The following is a 21,637-nucleotide window of genomic DNA, read 5'->3' on the forward strand; positions in this document are numbered from 1 at the left end:
GATGGACGCTGTAGGAGAGAGAAATAACGTCGTGGGAGAGACAAAAAGTGAGAGAAAAAACACCCTAAATATGTTTTAGAACTACAAATGAACTTTTTCTGTCGATTCTTGTTTTTTTTATGTCACAATTCCAACCCTCCTCCTTTATCCGGGCTTGGGACCGGCAAAAGTGACCCAAAAGATACACTCTGGCGGAGTTACCTAGTTTTAGAATTGATTTTAGATTTAATTTTTTTGTTTTTTTGTTTAGTTTTCTTAATTTGGTTTGGTTTTTAACCTTATGGTCCACTTAGGAGCCTTCAACAAGTCACAGTAAAACATTATTTTTGTTTTGTTGTATACAATCTACATTAACAATCTAAATGGACCAAAAAGAGACAATAGAAAAAAACTGTCAATGGCAATGTGAGAAAATTATGGTAACTAGTCTGGCCCTAATTCAGGTAAGGAAAAAAAAATCATGTAAGTCAGGGCGGGATCAGCCAGCGGCGGCTTCCCGCATGCGTGATTCATTTGCAGTCTGGACGGTGGAGGGGTGAGCATCTCCTGCTCTGGCTGCAGCTGGGAGGGATTGCTGCGCGAGTACTGGGCCGCCTGTGAGTGCTTTGGGACAGGGGTGGGGCCAACGGCAGCACCCGTTGCTCGTTGAGAAGAGTAAGAACGATACGTGCTTTCACGTCAGAGTCTGCAAAAGTCTCCAATAACACTGGAAATAGTCGCTAGATTTGTCACTAGTCGCTTTTTAAAAAATGTGTCGCTAGAGGGGTCTGAATACTCGCTAAATATAGCGACAAAGTCGCTAATTTGGCAACACTGTGTGGAATGTTGTCCCACTCTACAATGGCTGTGCGAAGTTGATGGATATTGGCGGGAACTGGAACACAGCGTCGTACACGCCGATCCAGAGCATCCCAAACATGCTCAGTGGGTGACGTCTGCTGAGTATGCATGTCATGGAAGAACTGGGACATTTTCAGCTTCCAGGAATTGTGTCCAGATCCTTGCGACATGGGGCCATGCATTATCATGCTGAAACATGAGATGATGAGGGCGGATGAATGGCACGACATCTCTGCATTCAAATTGCCATTGATAAAATGCAACTGTGTTGGCAGTCCATAGCTTATGCCTCTCCATACCATAACCCCACCTCCACCATGGGGCACTCTGTTCACAACATTGACATCAGCAAACCGCTCATCCACACCACGCCATACACTCCGTCGGCCATCTGTCCAGTAGGGTTGAAACCATGATTCATCCTGGAAGAGCACACTTCTCCAGCGTGCCAGTGGCCATCGAAGGTGAACATTTGTTCACTGAAGTCGGTTATGAACTACAGCCAGATCAAGACCCTGGTAAGGACGAGAACACAGATGATCTTTCCTGAGACGGTTTCTGACAGCGTGCAGTCGGTTTTAGACCCCATCATAGCACTGAGACGGCACTTGTGAAGGTGGTAAATGACATTTTAATGGCATCGGACCGAGGCTCTGCATCTGTCCTCGTGCTCCTAGACCTTAGTGCTGCTTTTGATACCATCGATCACCATATTCTTTTGGAGAGATTGGAAACCCAAATTGGTCTACACGGACAAGTTCTGGCCTGGTTTAGATCTTATCTGTCGGAAAGATGTCAGTTTGTCTCTGTGAATGGTTTGTCCTCTGACAAATCAACTGTAAATGTTGGTGTTCCTCAAGGTTCCGTTTTAGGACCACTATTGTTTTCACTATATATTTTACCTCTTGGGGATGTTATTCGAAAACATAATGTTAACTTTCACTGCTATGCGGATGACACACAGCTGTACATTTCAATGAAACATGGTGAAGCCCCAAAATTGCCCTTGCTAGAAGAATGTGTTTCAGACATAAGGAAGTGGATGGCTGCAAACTTTCTACTTTTAAACTCGTACAAAACAGAGATGCTTGTTCTAGGTCCCAAGAAACAAAGAGATCTTCTGTTGAATCTGACAATTAATCTTAATGGTTGTACAGTCGTCTCAAATAAAACTGTGAAGGACCTCGGCGTTACTCTGGACCCTGATCTCTCTTTTGAAGAACATATCAAGACCATTTCAAGGACAGCTTTTTTTCCATCTACGTAACATTGCAAAAATCAGAAACTTTCTGTCCAAAAATGATGCAGAAAAATTTATCCATGCTTTTGTCACTTCTAGGTTAGACTACTGCAATGCTCTACTTTCCGGCTACCCGGATAAAGCACTAAATAAACTTCAGTTAGTGCTAAATACGGCTGCTAGAATCCTGACTAGAACCCAAAAATTTGATCATATTACTCCAGTGCTAGCATCTCTACACTGGCTTCCTGTCAAAGCAAGGGCTGATTTCAAGGTTTTACTGCTAACCTACAAAGCATTACATGGGCTTGCTCCTACCTATCTCTCTGATTTGGTCCTGCCGTACATACCTACACGTACGCTACGGTCACAAGACGCAGGCCTCCTAATTGTCCCTAGAATTTCTAAGCAAACAGCTGGAGGCAGGGCTTTCTCCTATAGAGCTCAATTTTTATGGAACGGTTTGCCTACCCATGTCAGAGACGCAAACTCGGTCTCAACCTTTTTTTTTCTTTTTTTTTTCTTTTTTTCTCCCCAATTTCGTAGTATCCAATTGTGTAGTAGCTACTATCTTGTCTCATCGCTACAACTCCCGTACGGGCTCGGGAGAGACGAAGGTTGAAAGTCATGCGTCCTCCGATACACAACCAACCAAGCCGCTGCTTCTTTAACACAGCGCACATCCAACCCGGAAGCCAGCCGCACCAATGCGCCGGAGGAAACACCGTGCACCTGGCCACCTTGGCTAGCGTACACTGCGCCCAGCCCGCCACAGGAGTCGCTGGTGCGCGATGAGACAAGGACACCCCTACCGACCAAGCCCTTCCTAACCCGGGCGACGCTAGGCCAATTGTGCGTCGCCCCACGGACCTCCCGGTCGCGGCCGGTTACGACAGAGTCTGGGCGCGAACCCAGGACTCTGATGGCACAGCTGATCGGTCTCAACCTTTAAGTCTCTACTGAAGACTCATCTCTTCAGTGGGTCATATGATTGAGTGTAGTCTGGCCCAGGAGTGGGAGGGTGAACGGAAAGGCTCTGGAGCAACGAACCGCCCTTGCTGTCTCTGCCTGGCTGGTTCCCCTCTTTCCACTGGGATTCTCTGCCTCTAACCCTATTACAGGGGCGGTTCACTGGCTTACTGGGGCTCTCTCATGCCGTCCCTGGAGGGGGTGCGTCTCCTGAGTGGGTTGTGCCGTGGCGGAGGTCTTTGTGGGCTATACTCAGCCTTGTCTCAGGATGGTAAGTTGGTGGTTGAAGATATCCCTCTAGTGGTGTGGGGGCTGTGCTTTGGCAAAGTGGGTGGGGTTATATCCTTCCTGTTTGGCCCTGTCCGGGGGTGTCCTCGGATGGGACCACAGTGTCTCCTGACCCATCCTGTCTCAGCCTCCAGTATTTATGCTGCAGTAGTTTATGTGTCAGGGGGATAGGGTCAGTTTGTTATATCTGGAGTACTTCTCCTGTCCTATTCGGTGTCCTGTGTGAATCTAAGTGTGCGTTCTCTAATTCTCTCCTTCTCTCTTTCTTTCTCTCTCTCGGAGGACCTGAGCCCCAGGACTACCTGACATGATGACTCCTTGCTGTCCCCAGTCCACCTGGCCGTGCTGCTGCTCCAGTTTCAACTGTTCTGCCTTATTATTATTCGACCATGCTGGTCATTTATGAACATTTGAACATCTTGGCCATGTTCTGTTATAATCTCCACCCGGCACAGCCAGAAGAGGACTGGCCATCCCACATATGCTCTCTCTAATTCTCTCTTTCTTTCTCTCTCTTGGAGGACCTGAGCCCTAGGACCATGCCCCAGGAATACCTGACATGATGACTCCTTGCTGTCCCCAGTCCACCTGACTGTGCTGCTGCTCCAGTTTCAACTGTTCTGCCTTATTATTATTGGACCATGCTGGTCATTTATGAACATTTGAACATCTTGGCCATGTTCTGTTATAATCTCCACCCGGCACAGCCAGAAGAGGACTGGCCACCCCACATAGCCTGGTTCCTCTCTAGGTTTCTTCCTAGGTTTTGGCCTTTCTAGGGAGTTTTTCCTAGCCACCGTGCTTCTACACCTGCATTGCTTGCTGTTTGGGGTTTTAGGCTGGGTTTCTGTACAGCACTTTGAGATATCAGCTGATGAACGAAGGGCTATATAAATAAATTTGATTTGATTTGCAGAAATTATTTGGTTGTGCAAACCCACAGTTTCATCAGCTGTCCAGGTGGCTGGTCTCAGATGTTCCTGCAGGTGAAAAAGCCAGATGTGAAGGTCCTGGGCTGGCGTGGTTACACGTGGTCTGCGGTTGTGAGGTTGGTTGAACGAACTGCCAAATTCTGCCAACAGCTCTGACAGGCATTCCTGCAGTCAGCATGCCAATTGCACAGTCCCTCAATTTGAGACATCTGTGGTACTGTTGTGTGACGAAACTGCACATTTTAGAGTGGCATTTTATTGTCCCCCGCACAAGGTGCACCTGTGTAATGAGCATGCTGTTTTATCATGATGGATGGATTATCTTGGCAAAGGATAAATACTCACTAACAGGGATGTAAAAAAAAAGTGCACACAATTTCAGGTAGCGCAGTGGTTAAGGGCTCTGTACTGCAGCGCCAGCTGTGCCACCAGAGACCCTGGGTTCGCGCCCAGGCTCTGTCGCAACCGGCCGCGACCGGGAGGTCCGTGGGGCGACGCACAATTGGCCTAGCGTCGTCCGGGTTAGGGAGGGCTTGGCCGGTAGGGATATCCTTGTCTCATCGCGCACCAGCGACTCCTGTGGCGGGCCGGGCTCAGTGCACGCTAACCAAGGTAGCCAGGCTGGCTTCCGGGTTGGATGCGTGCTGTGTTAAGAAGCAGTGCGGCTTGGTTGGGTTGTGTATCGGAGGACGCATGACTTTCAACCTTCGTCTCTCCCGAGCCCCTACGGGAGTTGTAGCGATGAGACAAGATAGTAGCTACTGAAACAATTGGATACTACAAAATTGGGGAGAAAAAGGGGTAAAACTTAAAAAAATAAGATATATATATATATATATCTATATATATATATATATACATATATATATATATATATATATATATATATATATATATATATATATACATATATATATATATATATATATATATATATATATATATATATATATAACATCCCCAAACCCAACTTTATAAGAGGTTTTAAAAATAGGTTCCATTTGACTCAACGTACAATAATCACGTACAATAAGGCATTGTTGGCAGAATATATGGATGCAGTTCAATGCATAATTCATATAATTCACCAATACATTTCTTGGTAGTGTCGTGGAAATTCTACACAGGGACACTCAGAGTTAATCTTAAATGAAGGTTTATACTTCTATTAACATAAGGGAAATCAACACAAAAAACCAGACACTTCATAATTTCAAACCCTTCATTATGGGTTGTACAATCCTCAACCCTTCTTGTAAAACCATGGCTTAAGACCTTCGCTTCATAGTTACACATATGCTTCATTACACAATTTAATTCATGGATTCTGGCAATGGCTTTTGTTAATGACAGATCGCTATATCAATACATTTCTAGTCTAAAATATTATAAATTTCACAGTGTGCAGATCTCCACAATCAACCTGATACCCCAAATAAACCATTTTGGAAAAGCACAAATCAATTTCAGGCATGGTTGACCCTCTCCCTCCCAGCACTCATTCTTCTGGCGTTTCAGTTCGTCCTACCAATGGTACGTGTTCAAAGTGGATGGGCCTTGATAATGTCTCTCGCCTGTGCCGCCACTGTCCTTTACAATTCATTATGTCTTGTGCCTTTTCCTACCAGTACACCAGCAGCATGAGAGAAGTATGGACGGGAACTCTCTCCATGCTCACTCCACTTGGACTCATGTCGCACTCCTGAGAGAAAAGGCATTTGATAGCTTCGACTGGATGCTGTGTACAGGTTGCTGGCTCGGACTCAGGTCTCACGGAAGAAGTGGTGAAGGACCATAGTGAATGCCATTGTCGCCATTACTTCAGCCGGTTAGACGGGGTGAGGTTCACACTGTTCTTGGCCGAATTATCCCTTCCATGCATCTAGATACCATCTGTGGCCAACTTCGCCATAACCTCAAGAGAGGACAGATCAGAACAACAGTTTAGTTTAGGCCATTCTGATTCAGGGAATCCAGACAAATTATTTACTGTATGACAAATGATTCACTGAATGACAAATTGTTACTTCTACCAATATTCTTAATAAGACACAGTTGAAACCACCAACATATATTTTTTCATTTTACTGGCAGGCATGTGAAGAAAATCTATTTGGATATTTACCAAAGGGCCCAAGGGGACTGGTAATTCCTCCTCACATCATGATTCATGTGTCCAGAAAAACAACACTGCCTGTTAAATCAATATAACAAATACAATTATTATTACAACCCTTGATGGGCCTTGATGAGAGCTCCTCTCTTGTAACCATTGTCATGTTGACCTGTTGCATTGGCATACAGTTCTGTACAAACTGTCCGTGGAACATAAACTAGTCAAAATTCAGTTAAGAACAAATTGTTATTTACAATGACGGCCTACCCCTGCCTAACCCGGACGACGCTGGGCCAATTGTGCACCTCCCTATGAGACTCCCAATCACGGCTGGTTGTTATACAGCCTGGAATCAAACCAGGGTCTGTAGTGACGCCTCCTGCCCTAAGACTAGCTTGCCGCTACTTCCTATACATACACTGCTCAAAAAAATAAAGGGAACACTAAAATAACACATCCTAGATCTGAATGAATGATATATTCTTATTAAATACTTTTTTCTTTACATAGTTGAATGTGCTGACAACAAAATCACACAAAAATTATCAATGGAAATCAAATTTATCAACCCATGGAGGTCTGGATTTGGAGTCACACTCAAAATTAAAGTGGAAAACCACACTACAGGCTGATCCAACTTTGATGTAATGTCCTTAAGACAAGTCAAAATGAGGCTCAGTAGTGTGTGTGGCCTCCACGTGCCTGTAGGACCTCCCTACAATGCCTGGGCATGCTCCTGATGAGGTGGCGGATGGTCTCCTGAGAGATCTCCTCCCAGACCTGGACTAAAGCATCCGCCAACTCCTGGACAGTCTGTGGTGCAGACGGAGCGATGGAGCGAGACATGATGTCCCAGATGTGCTCAATTGGATTCAGGTCTGGGGAACGGGCAGGCCAGTCCATAGCATCAATGCCTTCCTCTTGCAGGAACTGCTGACACACTCCAGCCACATGAGGTCTAGCATTGTCTTGCATTAGGAGGAACCCAGGGCCAACCGCACCAGCATATGGTCTCACAAGGGGTCTGAGGATCTCATCTCGGTACCTAATGGCAGTCAGGCTACCTCTGGCGAGCACATGGAGGGCTGTGCGGCCCCCTAAAGAAATGCCACCCCACACCATGACTGACCCACAGCCAAACCGGTCATGCTGGAGGATGTTGCAGGCAGCAGAACATTCTCCACGGCGTCTCCAGACTCCAGAAGTGTGATTGACTTGGAGTTACATTGTGTTGTTTAAGTGTTCCCTTTATTTTTTTGAGCAGTGTATATAATAACCGTAGATAACGTTATAGTTTGAAAAACTCAGCTAACAGAACTTGTTGGGGTATCCATTCAGACACGCACCTCTTTCACACTCTCACATCCACATTCACTTCATGCTATTACTTGACTTAGGACTACCGGTACCCTCCTCCATTTTTAGTTTTTATTGGTTATATTATTACTATTATTTTTATATGAATGAATTTAAATTGACTCACTGAAATCAGTTGCCATTTCCCTCAATTGTTCGCAGATGAGTATCTCACAGTATGGGTCTAGTCTGGGTGGGCCTCTTTTGGTCAGATGTGCATTTTCCTCACGCTTCATAAAATGTGCCACCGGGTTTTCCTTGCAGACCCCCACTGGAAAGCTCCACAGGCAGAATCAATCATCCTGTTCATTGACGGCAAATTGTCCCTACACTGGGACACTCACAGTCAATCTTAAATGAATCATTCTTCATTATCAGCGCGCTGGAGAGGTTCCAACCAACTCAATGCACCAAGTACACGTCGATCAGGAGCTCCCTCTGGGGCAGTCCCGTTAGATCCTTATATACCAGTTACAGACACGTTTCATAGGTATAGTTCATAGGGTTGGTTCCGGCATGCGTCTGGCACCGTCTCCTATCTTAACTTATAGAACATATTCTGGGCATTCTGCCAGATGGTCTTAAATTGGAGGTCATGTTACCCCCCTCATATCTTTACCAAGCACAGGCAGGAACCAAGGATTATTTATGACACTAAGACATTTTCAAGGCTGTCTCTTCACATGATAAACATTTCATCACAGTAGACCCAAAAATATTGCTATCAGGTATTAATCATGGCTAGCCTGGTACATTGTTTGCAGCCTCCATTCAGGGTGCGCTATTTCTATTTCAATGACTCAATATTCTGGACAAAAACAGATAAATGTAACTAAGGCTGGAAATTTCAATGCAATCAAACTAGCAAAGGCAATAATCACAAGTCAGTCATAACATGGCTAATAGGCTAGCATATCTATTAATGTAGAAAGCTAAAAACACAAAGCCTAATGTTAGCTAGATAGCTAGCTAGCTGCTAGGAGAATGTCATGCCATTGGAGGAGTGGTTGAGTGACTGACTTTTTCCCCTCATTTTGTTTTTCGGTGGCTATACTCAGCTAGAGATGCAGGTGTCATTTGGTTCGCTAGCAAGAACTTGAACGACTGTTTGCCAGTTAGCATATCTATTGCGTTCCCAAATTCACTCTGGCTATCTACTCTGATTTCAGAGCACTCTCAAAAAAGTAATAGTTAGAAAGTGGTAGATAACATGTAAACAGCCCAACCAGCTCTGCTGTGGCGAGTAAAATGGTCAGAGTGAGGTGTTCTCTCATTTGTGTCTGGAAGTAGCTAGCTAGCTAGCAAGTTAGCTTGGGTGCTTGGTTGGGACAGGCATGCATTGGCAGGCAAGCTGTAGAAGGACGAGGAGCTACAATTCTCCATCGTTTATCATTGCAATTTTGACGGCCAACTAGCTGAAAAGGCTTGAGGGGATTTATCTAATGTTCCTTTGTTAGATCTTAGCTCATCTTGCTCTGGCTAGCATTAGTTGTTGATCTTGTTGTTGTTGAGGCACATAACTGTGGTAGAGCGAGCCTACATTTTCATGGTTATTTGATCAATAGGACTGTAAAGTTCTCAACACTCCCGTCGTGTTTTCATATTTGCAGAGATCCATTCAGGTGTATTTTGTAGCTTCTGGTGAATGCGTTCTAATGATCTAAAGTTGCGCTGTTGCAACTGCCTGTAAACACACAGTCCAGTTCAAAGTGAATGATGGCAGGCCTGTGTGGCAAATGGCTTGTTTGTATAGCACACTGGTCTGTGTAGACTTCAGTCCTGGACAAGACAGATGCTTTATTTACTGCAGGGTCTATTAATTTCCCAAACGCACGGCCACTTTCCCACTCAATATTGCTATAGAATCTTCACAAATGTTTGAGAATTACGTATACTAAGAATTTATGAAAATGACCATATCTAAGTGATCACTTGTCCAGAATTTTTTTATTTTCAAGTGTCAAATTCTTCCTGGGGGTGTAAATGAACAGATTTGAATAAGATTTCATGTTGCTTAAATGCTGTCAGTTGCACTTTAAATGCCACAATGTTTCACACACAAGTTATTTTCAAAGAGGTAGCTAACAGCAAGCACGCTGCAATAAAAAACACAGTTCCACTCACCAGATGACGATCATTTGAAACGTAATAACGTAATAACAAATTAGCAACAACATCCTCTTGGATAACATCTGCTGCAGCTGTTGCAAACTAGGTGACAACAAAAGCTAGCTAGACCGTGGGAAAACTAGTGCTCGCTATTGCGCAGTGACCTGTTGGCCTTCAAGAAGGCAGATGTTTCCATAAATTTTGGTCCCAACCATTGTAACAAATGTAACCAACTATATATTGTCGTAGGCCTTTCATTAATCTCTGCCTGAATTACATTTTAATAGTATGAATTGATGCTGTAGTATTAGTTAATACAAAATGTAGGTACTTTATATTAAATTCCATTATATTTCTGGACTTTCATGAAAAAGATTGAGAAAGAATACCAACAAAAATGTTACAAATAAAATACTACAAAATACTACTTTGGCCAGTTCCCTGTTAATTCTGTCTGTTCACCATCCAGTGTAACGTGAACAGCCAGTCAACTATGTCAACCAATTCGACAACCAAATTAGTCCCTGTTATCTTTTGTTAACTTAATCTTGGTCAAATCCCCACATCTCTGGTATCTCTTTCTCACGAGATTGGATTTGGTCAGCAAAGCCTTGTGGCTATTAGGTTGCCCGAGGTTGATGGGAAAGATAAGGTCATGTAATCCCTCTTTTTTTGAAGCACAGTCCTCAGTGATATGTGTCCTTACAAATGTTACCGACTTCCTATATGGTGAACGTGAAACACAAGTAGGCCTATAGGCCTGGCCAGCCTACGTCATGAAACCTGAACTAGAGAGTATAATAAAGAAGCTCAGCCAGAACTTACAGTTTAATTCAAGTCAGACGGATTGCCATTGCAGCATCCATTCAAAGTCCTCACGCATTCAACCTATCCTCATCCCGACCACAGATGTGGGCAGCCCAGTCAGAAAAGGCCCATTTGACAGTATGGCCCTAGGCCTCAGCAGGCGTGGGAGAGCCTACCCATCCCCACCGCGCAGGCGCTATTGCACCACCTTCAGTCACAAGCAGCTGGACCAGCTGGATGGTGTTTGGACAGAACCACTACCCCGACATCTACTGCCGTGAGGAACTAGCGCGGCTCACCAAACTCAGTGAAGCACTCATACAGGTCATTGGGCCTAAGCCTATTTATCAGTCCACACGGATTGTATTAAATCAAATCAAAGTTTATTTGTCACGTGAGCCGAATACAACAGGTTTACAGTGAAATGCTTACTTACAGGCTCTAACCAATGGTGCGAAAAAAAGGTTTGTGTGTGTGTAGGTAAGTAAAGAAATAAAACAACAGTAAAAAGACATTTGAAAGCAATATTTATCCTGTGGGGGGGGGGGGGGGGGGGTGATAATGCTTGCAATTACTAACTCAAACAGTTTTAATTTACAAAAGGTTTTAATTTACAAAAGACTGACATACTTAACTTATTATCAATTCTCCTATAAAATTGTCAAATCTCAAATTCAACCTACTTAAGTCTTATTTCTTATTGTATCTGACAGGTATGGTTCCAAAATCGGCGTGTCAAATACCGCAGGCAGGAGCGTGGGTCTCAAAAGGTCTTGCCAATGGGCATGATGCCAGGGCACGGTGCACTGTTGGGCTGCATGTGTGTTCAGTCCACAGGGATAAACCTGCCAGTACTACCCTCACTCCCTGGCTCACCATATCCCCCGGTCCCCGTCTATGCTGCCCCCAGGTGGTTACTCCCACTCCCACCACACAGGCCAGCTTGAGGAGTGGTACAGCCCGCTACGGAACATTGGAGCCCCACCCAGCAACCTGGCCACGCCTGTGTTCTCCATGACTGCTCTAGATCCTGCCTCTCACTGGAACTAACAAAAGGGCAACTTCTACATCCGGAGGTAGATAGGCTGTGGTTTTAGAAGAATTAACAGTTATTCATTGCACAATACATATTTGTTGAATGTAGAGAATAGTGAGAATGACTTCACTCTTTCACCCCTTGAATACCTTCCATGGCACGTCACATGTTCTGTAACTAGCAGGTTGAAAGTTCAAGGTTGCCTAACAGAGACATTTGTAGGTCATCTAAATAGCAGCATAGATTGCCTGAAATATATGCTCTTTCTCCTAACACTCTATTTGGTATTCTCACAGTAAATAAAGTGTGTATTGGGAGTGATTTGTTTGTTTATGTTAAAAGGGATGCTAGAAAAGTTTTTGTATAATTTCAGCCAGTGGTTTTGAAAGTAGCGCTCATGATTCAAAACTGGTCCCCGGAAATTGTGCACAATGTCATCCATTTCGTATGATGTTAAATTATTTGTTTTTCTGCAATTTGTTTGATATGTTGTCAAATTCAAATTAGTACAATATGTTACAAATTTACAAGTGCTTAAGATCCCATTCAAACATAACCTTTACCTCAGAGTGAACTGCACTAACATGCTCCAAAAGGCCAGTGTGAATGCCACTGAAACATACTCAACATAACTAAATCAGAGAATACTTTCATATTTGTTTATTAAAAGTATATTACACAGACAACACCGTTGCATCTGTCTAATCTTTTAACATTTTATAGCGTTCAATTACACATTTCTAGTCAAATAAAACTGAGTTCACTGAACAACCAACACCGAATGACGAAAATATAACTCTTTTGTAACAAATACTTTTTTAGTATTAGAAATGTTATACATGGGTTCAATATAGATCTGGGCCTTATAACACAAGACATGGTAACCTTATCTGTAGCTGTTTGAAAGCAATGCATCTCATGAGGGGGAAAACAAACAAAAAAATCAAGTGAGGTGTACCTACGCATAACATTGTCACTTCAATAGGCAGCTAACATTTACAGCAACACAACCATGCATTCTACTCATAGCACATCTGTCAAATTAAGTTGTCCCTTGAGTAATGGCATCACCCAGAGATCTCACAGTGCTGCAAGTCAACTGAATCCAGTGACAAAGAAATCACAATGCGCAGCACGACACAGCTCCGGTATTACATTCAGATTCTGCAAGCGGAGTCGAGCATTCAGGTAGGTGGGTAACAGACCACGTTATGGATGCATGTAGTGATCAGCAGAAAAAGTACTAATTTGTTATTGCCTGTGTTTGACCAGGCTTTTATGTTACTTGGGTCGCGATGATGTACAAACAAATGGGAGAAAGTGTTTTGAAAACAAGAATGAGCATACTTATAGGACTAGCCGGGGTATTACTTCCTCTGTTTCAAAACACTGTCTTCCGTTTTGTTCCAACTGTACGCAACACTGTTCATAGCGTGTTTCTGTGATCAGACAAATCCTCCAAACCTGCTTTGCCATTCCCACACTCTCATATTTATTCTGTGGTAAGACCTCAAAAACAAAATTGTAGACCTCCACAAGTCTGGTTCATCCTTGGGAGTAATTTCCAAATGCCTGAAGGTACCACGTTCAACTGTACAAACAATAGTATGCAAGTATAAACACCATGGGACCACGCAGCCGTCATACATCTCAGGAAGGAGAAGCGTTCTGTCTCATAGAGATGAAAGTACTTTGGTGCGAAAAGTGCAAATCAATCCCAGAACAGCAGCAAAGGACCTTGTGAAGATGCTGGAGGAAACAAGTACAAAAGTATTTATATCCACAGTAAAACGAGTCCTATATCGACAAAACCTGAAAGGCCGCTCAGCAAGGAAGAAGCCACTGCTCCAAAACCGCCATAGAAAAGCCAGACTACAGTTTGCAACAGCACATGGAAACAAAGATTGTACTTTTTGGAGAAATGTCCTCTGGTCTGATGAAACAAAAATAGAACTGTTTGGCCATAATAACCATCCTTTTGTTTGGAGGAAAAAGGGGGAGGCTTGCAAGCCAAAGAACACCATACCAACCGTGAAGCACGGGGGTGGCAGCATCATGTTGTGGGGGTGCTTTGCTGCAGGAAGGACTGGTGCTCTTCACAAAATAGATGGCATCATGAGGACGGAAAATAATGTGGATATATCGAAGCAACATCTCAAGACATCAGTCAGGAAGTTAAAGCTTGGTCGCAAACGGGTCTTCCAAATGGACAATGACCCAAAGCATACTTCCAAAGTTGTGGCAAAATGGCTTAAGGACAACAAAGTCAAGGTATTGGAGTGGCCATCACAAAGCCCCGACCTCAATCCCATACAAAATTTGTTGGGCATAACTGAAAAGGCGTGTGCGAGCAAGGGGTCCTACAAACCTGACTCAGTTACACCAGCTCTGTCAGGAGGAATGGGCCAAAATTCACCCAACTTATTGTGAGAAGCTTGTGGAAGGCTACCTGACACGTTTGACCCAAGTTAAACAATTAAAAGGCAATGCTACCAAATACTAATTGAGTGTATGTAAACTTCTGACCCACTGGGTATGTGATGAAAGAAATAAAAGCTGAAATAAATCACTCTAATATTATTCTGACATTTCATATTCTTAAAATAAAGTGGTGATCATAACTGACCTAAAACAGATAATTTCTACTAGGATTAAATGTCAGGAATTGTGAAAAACTGAGTTTAAATGTATTTGGCTAAGGTGTATGTAAACTTCCGAGTTCAGTTGTATCTATCTCAGGGGTGATTTCAAGGGGGGGTATTTTGGGTTAAAATGAGATGAAAATATATAGGGCCATTATAATTTCTAAATTACTGCCCTTTTGCTAGCCCGAAAATCAGTCCCCAAAAAAATCTGTGCAGCCCTCCATTGAATTTCAAACTCCCGATGTGGACCTCGAGCCAAAAAGTTTGTCCACCCCTGGTATGCTGTCTGGATGGATAAAGGATAGTGATTAGCACCACAGAGAGCGTGAGACATGTACACTGGCTCAGGTAAATAAACAAGAGATTTTGCTTTGAGATGGAAAGTGGCGTGGTTATGTGCAGTGCACTGAGAGAGGTCTCAGCAGTTAGGCAGCGTCTCTCCTCTACTCCAGGGACTTGGCAAACTCGGCGTAGTCTATGTACCCATCGTTGTTTTTGTCATCGTCCCTTAGAACGTCATCTATAAGGCTTATGAGGTCTTCCTCTTTCATAGGCTGGCTTTCCTCTCCTCTTTCCTGCAGAAAGGTGGAAAACGCATATACTGTACATGAGTGTGTGTACATAGGTGAATAAAATGCATTACAGTATGTGGCATCATTGGCTGTTGATATCATTTGCAATTACACATACCTCTTTGTGTACATGAGTGATGGCTGTGGCCAACTCCAGCCCATCCAGTAAGTTGTTGCCATCATAGTCATGCATCTTAAAGTAGTGCAACTGCAGCTCCTGTGGCAACATATCTGACTCAGGCTTGTCAATCACACCTTCCAGATGCTCCATGATGTGTCTATACACAGACAGGGCATAGAAGAGACACTGGTCAGTGCATTAACCAAGCATATACTGTCAGGCAAGGTAAAGCTTTAATTCAAGCATCTGGGAGACTTAGGCTGAGAGGCTGTTTGAGCTCAGGGTTTTGGTGCCGTAGTGAGATGTTTGGACAATATACACCAAGTATGTGGACACCTGCTCGTCAAACATCGCATTCCAAAATCATGGGCATTAATATGAAGTTGGTCCACCCTTTGCTGCTGTAACAGCCTCCACTTTTCTAGAAAGGCTTTCCACTAGATGTTGGAACCTTGCTGCGGAGATTTGCTTCCATTCAGCCACAAGAGCATCAGTGAAGTCGGGCACTGGATGTTGGGCGATTAGGCCTGGCTCGCAGCCGGCGTTCCACTTCATCCCAAAAGTGTTCGATGAGGTTGAGGTCAGGGCCAGTCAAGTTCTTCCACACTGATCTCGACAAACCGTTTCTGTATGGACCTCGCTTGGTGCACAGGGACATTGTCATGCTGAAACAGGAAACACCAAACTGTTGCCACAAAGTTGGAAGCACAGAATCGTCTAGAATGTCATTGTATGCTTGGCATTGTGATCTTAAGCTTGTGTGCAGCTGCTCGGCCATGGAAACCCATTTCATGAAGCTTCCAATGAACAGTTATTGTGCGGACGTTGCTTCCAGAGGCAGTTTGGAACTTGGTCGAGTTTTGCAACCGAGGACAGATGAATTTTATGTGCTACGCGCTTCAGCACTCGGTGATCCCGTTCTGTGAGCTTGTGTGGCCTACCACTTCGCCGCTGTTGCTCCTAGACATTTTTACTTCAGAACAGCACTTACATACCTACAGGGGCAGCTCTAGCAGGGCAGAAATTTGACAAACTTGTTGGAAAGGTGGCATCCTATGAAGGTGTCATGTTGAAAGTCACGGAGCTCTTCAGTACAGGCCATTCTACTGCCAATGTTTGTCAACTGAGATTTCATGGCTGTGTGCTCGATGTTATACGCCTGTCAGGAACGTATTATATATATATATATATAATAAACGCAACTTGTAAAGTGTTGGTCCCATGTTTCATGAGCTGAAATAAAAGATCCCAGAAATGTTCCATACGCACACAAAAAACATATTTCTCAAAAATGTTGTGCACAAATTTGTTTACATCCCTGTTAGTGAGTATTTCTTCTTTGCCAAGATAATCCATCCACCTGACCAGTGGAAGCTGATTAAATGGCATGATCATTACACAGATGCAACTTGTGCTGGGGACAATAAAAAGCCACTCTAAAAATGTGCAGTTTTGTCACACAACACAATGCCACAAATGTCTCATGTTTTGAAGGGGCATGTAATTGGCTTCGTGACTGCAGGAATGTCCACTCGAGCTTTTGCCAGAATGTTAATTTCTCTAGCATAAGCTGTTTGAGATTTTGGCAGTAATTCCAACCGGCCTCACAACCGCAGACGACGTGTAATGGCGTTGTGTGGGCGAACGGTTTGATAATGTCAACATTGTGAACAGAGTGCACCATTGTGGCGGTGGGGTTATATTTTTGTTCAGTGTGTATATATATATATATATGTATATACACACACATATATATATATATATATACACAGTGCCTTGCGAAAGTATTCGGCCCCCTTGAACTTTGCGACCTTTTGCCACATTTCAGGCTTCAAACATAAAGATATAAAACTGTATTTTTTGTGAAGAATCAACAACAAGTGGGACACAATCATGAAGTGGAACGACATTTATTGGATATTTCAAACTTTAACAAATCAAAAACTGAAAAATTGGGCGTGCAAAATTATTCAGCCCCCTTAAGTTAATACTTTGTAGCGCCACCTTTTGCTGCGATTACAGCTGTAAGTCGCTTGGGGTATGTCTCTATCAGTTTTGCACATCGAGAGACTGACATTTTTTCCCATTCCTCCTTGCAAAACAGCTCGATCTCAGTGAGGTTGGATGGAGAGCATTTGTGAACAGCAGTTTTCAGTTCTTTCCACAGATTCTCGATTGGATTCACATCTGGACTTTGACTTGGCCATTCTAACACCTGGATATGTTTATTTTTGAACCATTCCATTGTAGATTTTGCTTTATGTTTTGGATCATTGTCTTGTTGGAAGACAAATCTCCGTCCCAGTCTCAGGTCTTTTGCAGACTCCATCAGGTTTTCTTCCAGAATGGTCCTGTATTTGGCTACATCCATCTTCCCATCAATTTGAACCATCTTCCCTGTCCCTGCTGAAGAAAAGCAGGCCCAAACCATGATGCTGCCACCACCATGTTTGACAGTGGGGATGGTGTGTTCAGCTGTGTTACGCCAAACATAACGTTTTGCATTGTTGCCAAAAAGTTCAATTTTGGTTTCATCTGACCAGAGCACCTTCTTCCACATGTTTGGTGTGTCTCCCAGGTGGCTTGTGGCAAACTTTAAATGACACTTTTATGGATATCTTTAAGAAATGGCTTTCTTCTTGCCACTCTTCCATAAAGGCCAGATTTGTGCAATATACGACTGATTGTTGTCCTATGGACAGAGTCTCCCACCTCAGCTGTAGATCTCTGCAGTTCATCCAGAGTGATCATGGGCCTCTTGGCTGCATCTCTGATCAGTCTTCTCCTTGTATGAGCTGAAAGTTTAGAGGGACGGCCAGGTCTTGGTAGATTTGCAGTGGTCTGATACTCCTTCCATTTCAATATTATCGCTTGCACAGTGCTCCTTGGGATGTTTAAAGCTTGGGAAATCTTTTTGTATCCAAATCCGGCTTTAAACTTCTTCACAACAGTATCTCGGACCTGCCTGGTGTGGTCCTTGTTCTTCATGATGCTCTCTGCGCTTTTAACGGACCTCTGAGACTATCACAGTGCAGGTGCATTTATACGGAGACTTGATTACACACAGGTGGATTGTATTTATCATCATTAGTCCTTTAGGTCAACATTGGATCATTCAGAGATCCTCACTGAACTTCTGGAGAGAGTTTGCTGCACTGAAAGTAAAGGGGCTGAATAATTTTGCACGCCCAATTTTTCAGTTTTTGATTTGTTAAAAAAAGTTTGAAATATCCAATAAATGTCGTTCCACTTCATGATTGTGTCCCACTTGTTGTTGATTCTTCACAAAAAATACAGTTTTATATCTTTATGTTTGAAGCCTGAAATGTGGCAAAAGGTCGCAAAGTTCAAGGGGGCCGAATACTTTCGCAAGGCACTATATATATATATATATATACACACAAAACATTATGAACACCTTCCTAATATAGAGTTGCACACCCTTTTGCTCTCAGAATAGCCACAATTGGTCAGGGCATGAGTATAAAGTGTCAAAAGTGTTCCACAGGGACACTGGATGCTTAGTTGTGTCAAGTTGGGAAAGGGTTGTACAACTGAATGCATCTTCCACACTTAACCCAACCCCTCTGAGTCAAAGAGGTGCAGGGGGCTGCCTTATTCGACATTGTTTGTGCCCAGTTAACTGCCTTGCTTAAGGGCAGAAAGAAAGTTTTTTACCTCGTCAGCTCGGGGATTCGATCCAGCAACCTTCTGGTTACTGGCCCAACGCTCCTACCCACCAGGCTACTTGCCGCTGGATGTCCTTTGGGTGGTGGACCATTCTTGACACACAATGTAAACTGTTTAGTGTTAACCGGTCTCCTCCCCTTCATCTACACTGATTGAAGTGGATTTAACAAGTGACATTGATACGTGAGCAATCATAGAATGGAAAGAGCAGGTGTTCCTACTGTTTTGTAAACAGAATTTGGCTCCTAATGTTCTTTTGGCAGGCAATAGTATTGCACATTTTTCTACCCATTCACAATTATGTGGCCTGTTCTTTAGACACAGAATGGAAGAAAATGCTCCGAAACAGAGAGAAAAAGGAAGGTACTATCTGTCCAATAAGAAATGTTTGCTTTTGTTCTGTTGCAAAGCATTTTGGATCAGTGTACCCTAATGAACACGATCCAGTACTCACTCTCTGTCATGGACCATGTTCTTGTCCAGGTGCATGTTTGGATGGTGAATCTCCGGTGGGTGTTCTTGGGCTGCCTGCTCATGTGAACAGACAGACAGCAGAAAGCAGGAGACCAGGAGTAGCCAGCCCCACACAACGCTCCTCCTGCCACTTACTCTTAACACCATTCTGGGCTGTACAGTAACTACACAGACAGCCAGAAAGAGCAGCTAGCTGAGAGAGAAAGAGAGCTCCATCTATGAACCCATATGAACATTTTTGGAAACACATAGATAGCAGAAGAATGAGAAGATTAATTAAATGGAATTGCATTATTTGCAGGCGATAGGCCTAATTGTTTTCAGTGATATGCTATTATATGTACAGTTCGGGATGCAAACTAACTAGTGATGTTGTAGACACAGACACATTGCTGGCTACCGTTAATTATACTAGCATAGTGCACCTTTAGACAAATCTATTAGGTTTTCAAGACCTTCCGTTAGTTTAGCAAGATAATCAATACGGTGATAACAAGCCCTCCATAATGAACTGGATCTTCCGCGATATAAATGATCAAAATGCATACTCACCAGCTGAAAAACAGACGTGGAACCGTTCACTTTAGCTATTTGTATTTTAACTATCTTCACCCTTTTTGGGCATTGCTGTGAGCCGTAGTCACCTTTCAACCCACGGACACGACAGCTAAATTCTGATTGGATATCGGCATTTTGCGTCAGAGATTTGAAGGCGTGCAATAGTCCAACCAGACACCTGTCAGTGTCCAAAACACGAACATGAATGTGGTTGTTTCGTTGAATTTGAGAAGTAAACACATCTGACAAGCAAATGTCAACCTTTCATAGGGAAAATGAAGCCGCCAAATTTATTTTCCGAAGATTTGAGGTTGGATTAGATGTAGAAAACTGTCCTGTGATAGCTTGTATTCGTAGGTAATGCACTTGACCTAAGCACTAGTTTGCTGTGTTAGCTAGTCAAGTGCCTCGAACTGTCGTTTTGTAATGCTTTTGTGAAAGACGATTTAGCAGCCGTCCTGTGAAACTATGGTTGCTAAAATGTGTTCTGCCACCAGGTCAAGGTATATGAAATAATGTATTCTATTCTTGACAAATGGTCGATAAAATAATCATTCCCATATAGTGTATACATATTTTTTTGTAATATTTTTATAAATTCACAAATATTGTATGTTGTAACATTCAATGAACTTTACTGTACGACCACCATTGGACTGCTGAATGTGTTCGTCCCGCCCCTTACTCACAAATAAGACATGTGCCAATTAAATGTATACATTTTTGTAATCAGTTTGTATAACATGTAAAGTGTTACATTCTTGCCAATGGATTTGCAACAGGTGTACGCCTCGATCACACCTACAGTGTCATTGGCACAAAAATGGCACGCAGCATCATCTGGATATGTGTGCAACAAAAATTTACCTTCTGCTATGATTTCTGTCAAGCCGTCTACGGATACAATTTGATGCATATATTCGATAAATCCAATGTATGTACCACTCAGAACGCACTGCAACTGGCTCTGCAACGCAATGCTTCAAAGCAAACGTAGCGTTCCATTGAAAATGAATGTACCTCTGGTACCAAAACGCAAAAAAAAATAGTTGGTGTGATCGAGGCGTATTCCGTCAGTCACGCGTTACCGTGCAGTGCTGAATTGTCTGAGCAGACCATATGGCCGATGTAAATTTAGCTACCTACACTCCCAAATCCTGAAGTCGGTCAATTAAAATAGTTGATAACTGACATTTTAAATACAGTAGCCTACTTGGGATTTATTGAGGGATTTAACATATACTGCGGTAAAAATCATGAATAATAATTTGCCACAAGTGTGTCTCAGATCCAAAGTTTGAATGTTACTGTTTTATCTAAACACTCTGAACTCTGGTAGGCTATTAGCGTTAATCCCAGTAGGCTAATTGATCTAGTTAGGGAAAGCTTTTGAAGGAAAATCTAGGACGGGTTATCAAGGACAAAATGCACTTCAATACAAACGCTTTACAGTGGCATATATGATAGCAAATGGTTTGTAGCGTAAATAGGCTAAAGAAAATAAGAAAAAAATAATAATACTTCGACAAACATTATTGTTTCCTAAAATCTTTGCGCTGTGTTGGCCTATTGTATGCAAAATAAATACAAGCATATAAGGGTAGAGTCGACTCCAATAAGTTATATATATCGACTTGCTATATAATAAGCTAATTCATTGAATAGATAGTTATTATGAAATATAAACAAATCTGAGTCTACGAAAGTAAAAATGTAAAAAAATCACACAATGGGTATACACACATCTTCCTATCCCATCCTAAAACTGAATCACCTGTATAATAGTATCTTGAGTTTGTTTAAAACTAATTTTCTTTGTGTGTGCTATTTAAGAATACATTGTGGTCAAATATTATTTTGACATGTCCACCAATAATGTGTATA

The 21,637-nt window shown here is 42.8% G+C and overlaps 2 protein-coding genes and 1 pseudogene across 6 annotated transcripts in view; 2 read left to right on the forward strand and 1 right to left on the reverse strand.

Annotated features, from left to right (window-relative positions):
• Positions 1–10,557: 10,557 nt before the first annotated feature.
• Positions 10,558–11,735, forward strand: LOC149972477 (paired mesoderm homeobox protein 2-like; annotated as a pseudogene).
• Positions 11,736–12,338: 603 nt separating this feature from the next.
• Positions 12,339–19,931, reverse strand: LOC110502332 (multiple coagulation factor deficiency protein 2 homolog). 4 transcript variants are annotated; one of them, XM_021580275.3, is made up of 4 exons: positions 19,748–19,855; positions 19,176–19,388; positions 15,029–15,188; positions 12,339–14,913 (listed from the first exon to the last, which is right to left on the reverse strand). In XM_021580275.3, the coding sequence occupies exons 2-4, from the start codon at positions 19,340–19,342 to the stop codon at positions 14,782–14,784; spliced, it is 459 nt and encodes a 152-aa protein (XP_021435950.1). In that variant the 5' UTR covers positions 19,343–19,388; positions 19,748–19,855; the 3' UTR covers positions 12,339–14,781. The 4 variants fall into 4 exon arrangements, with proteins under 4 accessions (XP_021435950.1, XP_021435951.1, XP_090072798.1 ...); XM_021580276.3 differs by having other exon boundaries at positions 19,176–19,384; positions 19,748–19,828; XM_090216672.1 differs by having other exon boundaries at positions 19,176–19,411; positions 19,748–19,808.
• ttc7a (tetratricopeptide repeat domain 7A) overlaps positions 19,896–21,637 on the forward strand; it is a 67,944-nt gene continuing 66,202 nt past the window's right edge. Inside the window, exon 1 of one of the 2 annotated variants that reach the window (XM_090216664.1) lies at positions 19,896–20,256. Coding sequence is in view for 1 of the 2 variants with exons in the window: in XM_090216665.1 (XP_090072791.1) it covers positions 20,007–20,063 (57 nt within the window). In the remaining variant the exon portion in view is untranslated. The remainder of the gene's footprint in view (positions 20,257–21,637) is intronic. The other variant, XM_090216665.1, reaches the window with a different exon arrangement.

The sequence above is a fragment of the Oncorhynchus mykiss genome, chromosome 23 (assembly GCF_057628025.1).
Source record: "Oncorhynchus mykiss isolate SJ-2025 chromosome 23, ASM5762802v1, whole genome shotgun sequence".
NCBI classification, from domain to species: Eukaryota; Metazoa; Chordata; class Actinopteri; order Salmoniformes; family Salmonidae; genus Oncorhynchus; species Oncorhynchus mykiss.